Below are 4,425 nucleotides of genomic sequence, written 5' to 3' on the forward strand. Positions count from 1 at the left end.
TTATCAGTTATATATATCTGAGTCCACTCACCTTCAGAAGTGAGGAAAAATCTAAGAATAGTTTTTTTAATTTTGTTTTGTAGTAATAAAATAGGAACAAATAAATAGCAAACGGTGGCACAATACAATAAAATGAAAAGACAAATGAAACAAACACAGCTTTATGTTTTTCAGGTGCTAATGCTTACAACTAAAGTTACAAAAGTTATTGAGTCAAGAGCAGTGAGGGTTTTTCTCTTTGTCTTTTGTTCTCTGATTAAAATGATAGCAGCAGGTTTATTAGGCTGCTGTCACTTAAGACTGAATACTAATCAAATATACTGTTACACAACATGCCTTTTTTCTCAACTATTTACAGTTCAAAACTGACTGTATTTACAGCAGTGTTCATTTTAGTTCTAGTGTTCATTCTAAGATTTCATGTTTTCTAGACTTTCAGACTGCAGTATCACAGAAGAAGGTTATAAAGCTCTGGCTTCAGCTCTGAGATCAAACCCTTCACACCTGATAGAGCTGGATCTCACAGGAAATGATCCTGGACAATCAGGAGTGGAACACCTCATTAATGTACAAAAGAATAGTTGCCATTCACTGAAAACACTGAGGTGAGTTTTCTACAAATTAAAGGTGAACTAAGTAACTTTTTTACCTTAACTGAACAGCTTCGGAGTCATTGGAATGGTTATATTACTTATTTCGGGTTGAATGGTGGTCGTTTCGCACCCCCCTGGTGCCCGTGAGCGGAAAATCCGCACTTGCAACTTTGAGCCAGCGGGCCAAACGACGTTGATGTCGTTGATCTTCTAGCCTCTGGTGTCTGAGAATCGCCAACGAGTTTTTACAACAGTGTTGTCAAATATCTATTCCGAAGCTGTGGGGGGAGCTCTAGAGAGAAACCTGAGAGCAAAAAGCGAGAATACAGCGAAGAAATCCCGAAACTACTGAGTGCTGCTTTAAACTGCAATAGTTTTAAGATTTTATCTGAAAGTGAATTAAACCATGAAACTATATTTCTGCACTTACTTGTATCAATATTCTTTTACCACATCTGTGCCGTGCACACTTGTGAAATATCAATGTACTGTCTTTGTTTCTAGGATATTACAAAGTCCTGCTGCAGATGAAGCTTGTCAGTTTGTGAGAGACATTTTGGGTAAAAATCCGTTATTCCAGAGTGAGCTGAATCTGAGTGAACATGAACTAGGAGACACACGAGTGAATCAGATCGCTGCTCTACTGCAGGATAAACACTGTGAAATCAACACACTGATGTGAGTATTGTGTTCACTTGTTATTGTACATTTAAAGTGTCTCAAAGAAATCAGGTGACCAAAACACTGTAAGGCAGGGGTGTCAAACATACGGCCGTGGGCTGAATACAGCCTACAGGTTTGTCTAATCCGGCCAGCGGGATGATTTGAACAATGATAATAATAGAGATGCACTGCTCCACTGACCATAGATCTAAACTTTTTTTTTTTTTTTTTTGGTCAATCTCTATTCCGGACCTGCAAAAAAACAGCTTGTGTAAAACATCCACAATTTGTATACGTTAACACAGGCAGACGCTGAATACAGACGGATAGAAATTGTAGTTTGTATGGTCAATATTAATGTAATTGTCAGCACACTAAGGTTTAAAGGTTCTGGCCCTTAACCTAAAATTAGTTTGAAACCCTTCTTTAAGGGCTTTTGCACCCGGGTAGTTATAGGAACTCAGTTATAGGAACTAGTCACCAGGGCGGTCCCCTGAGAATAAATCTTCCCCTGGGGTAATTTTCCTGTTTGCATGCACATCGCCAGGTGGAGCTCAGTGATGTAAGCTTGCTGTGAGTATATGTAAACTGTTCAGCCAGTCAGTGTACACTGATAGTGTACTTATAGTACCCATAGTGCTGGTTTAGACCCTACTCTGAAGTAGGAGCTAATTTAGTTCCCCTTAAAAGGAGTTCCTATAAGTAAAATCATTCATAGTTCCTGTTATGCAAACACACCAAAAAGCAAGTACTTCTGCCAATCCACCTTTTTCCTGAATTGTAACTTTCTTAAAAAAAATTCTAGTCAAATTAGCTAACTCTCCAAGCTGATAATGTAACATTAATCCCTATTAAATTTGTTTAAAAAAAGCACATGGCAGCATGGCGCCATCATTTTACAGTGTCACAATGACCGTCTTTTGTCAGCACCTCACCCGTCAAAGTTTAATGAGTGTGTAAATGACACCAAGCTGCCGAAGTTTGCTTCATTGAAAACAGATGGGCACTCATAGAATGGGTTCCTATTGTAAGACTTGAGAAATTAGAAAATGCTGGGCAGTCTGTTTGAGGAACAACCACTCCCTGAGAAGACAAAGGACCTTTCTGGAAATTAACATTTGAACTCTATCTTGTGAAAATACCACCACCCTTCGAGACGTAAGTCTCAACTAGGCATCATCCTAATCTACATCTCTTTCCCTTGAGCCCCCATTCCCCCGTTCCTTTTCTCTCTCATGCTGAGATCACCTGAAATTCACCCAAAAATCAATTTAATGAAAATATTATATTATAATATATATAATATAATATAATATATATATATATTATAGAATATTTAATTCAATTTAAATCTATATGGTTTAACGTGAACAATTATCATTTAATTGTTCATAACAGTCACATAACAGTCTTGGACATAACAGTCGTCATTTACTCCCGTTGTTACTCGAGGATGGATTAGTACCAACTGTTCATGATCCAGCTTACAGTCTCCGGAGTGATAGGCCTAATGTACTGATCACGGCAGTAATGGAAGGGAGGGGTGCACTTTATGACAGCTCATCGAGTCGTTTTACGGATATAAAGTTTACCAGTTTATTAAGCAGCCACTGAAAAGGTGTATATATTTGTTTACTGTTAGTTGTAACAAGTGTTTTGTGTACTTTGCTGTGTTTCTTGATTATAATGAAATGGAGATAGAGAGAGTTTATGGACAAGACTTTAATGTGCACTTCTTATACTGTGTTCATTCAGCTCTTACAGTGATTCTCTGGAGTAAAACTGTGGTCCGCTACAACAGGCTTGTATTAATAGTGGATAAAAGCAGATGACAAATACATTATAACCGTAATTAAACTAAACTATACCTGTTCTATATACAGCATATATTCTCTGTCTCTGTGGGCATTATTGTCCGATTCCGGGTCGAAATGAACAGCGTTACTGAGAGTTTCTGTTTTGATAAAATCATTCCATGAGAAGATGAGCTTGTCCCATAGACTGTAAAAAGGCTTGTCCTGACACTGAGCGCAAGCTCCGCCCTCTTTGCCGGCAACAGCAGCTCATTTGCATTTAAAGGGACACACACAAAAACGGCGTGTATTTCTGAGCCCCAAAAAGTGACAATTTAAACATGCTGTAAAAAATGATCTGTGGGGTATTTTGAGCTAAAACTTCACATACACACTCTGGGGACATCAGAGACTTATTTTACATCTTGTGAAAAGGGGCATAATAAGTGCCCTTTAAGATGTTTTGTGAATACGGCCCCAGATCTCTCTTAAGGCCCTTTCACACCGGATGCGTAACGGAAAAGCGAGTAGTTCGTGTGCGAATAGTTTGCGTCAAAACCATTCACGTTCAGAGTGCTTCAACATTCCAAAACTTTCGCGCCGACAGCTGAGAAAACATGGACACTTCATCATCATCATCATCCAGTGAAGACGAGCTTTTCATTTTCTTTAAAAGACAGAAAAGAAGGTTTTGGGTGCACCCAATCTTAAAGAACAGAGTCTGAAGGGGAGTGCTAATGTGCACAGTTTTTTGCGTCTTCAACTAACTTACAAAACGCACTGTGTTTAATGTCACTACACATGTAACACACGAAGTAAGTTAGTTAAAATCATTTGACTAGAAACTGTAGATATCACACAAAGAATGTATAGTATACTAAAAGCAGCCCTAAATAGTCTCACTACATTTTGTTACATGTTCAAAGTAAACACGGTCTCTGTCTCTATCTTTGACGATAATAGTGTTAGCTTTCTATCCCAAATGTAGTTTAGCCTGCTAGCCTACACAGCACAGGACTATACAACGACTAAACCATCACACAACATACTCACAGTCGTGATAACCGAGTTGGTTGGCAATGCTACGCCACACATTGTCTTTCAAATCGTTGTCCTTGTAGTTTGTGATTGGCTGAAGCCTTTTCTGTCGCCGCAAAAGTAAAAACAAAATCGGCATCGCAGCGGAAAAAATAAAAGTCGTTTTTTCACCGCAGCACATTCGCGTTCGGTGTGGAAGCGCTCATTACACAAACAGCTGATCAAAAAATAAAACCATTGCGTGAATTATTCGTGCGTCAAAATCGCGTCCAGTGTGAAAGGGCCTTTATTGAAAATGTATGGCTCATCATGAAAACGAGAATCAGAGAACAATCACC

The 4,425-nt window shown here is 38.7% G+C and overlaps 1 protein-coding gene across 2 annotated transcripts in view; it reads left to right on the top strand.

Moving 5' to 3' along the window:
- LOC311290790 (uncharacterized protein) overlaps nucleotides 1-4,425 on the top strand; it is a 155,643-nt gene that overhangs the window by 26,037 nt on the left and 125,181 nt on the right. Inside the window, exons 2-3 of one of the 2 annotated variants that reach the window (XM_084409499.1) lie at nucleotides 432-605; nucleotides 1,098-1,271. The exons of the other annotated variant lie outside the window; for it this stretch is intronic. Coding sequence (XP_084265625.1) covers nucleotides 1,270-1,271 — 2 coding nt within the window. The 5' untranslated portion in view covers nucleotides 432-605; nucleotides 1,098-1,269. The remainder of the gene's footprint in view (nucleotides 1-431; nucleotides 606-1,097; nucleotides 1,272-4,425) is intronic. 2 annotated transcript variants of the gene reach the window in all.

Source organism: Rutilus rutilus (assembly GCF_951802725.1).
Source record: "Rutilus rutilus genome assembly, chromosome: 5".
In the NCBI taxonomy this organism is placed as follows: Eukaryota; Metazoa; Chordata; class Actinopteri; order Cypriniformes; family Leuciscidae; genus Rutilus; species Rutilus rutilus.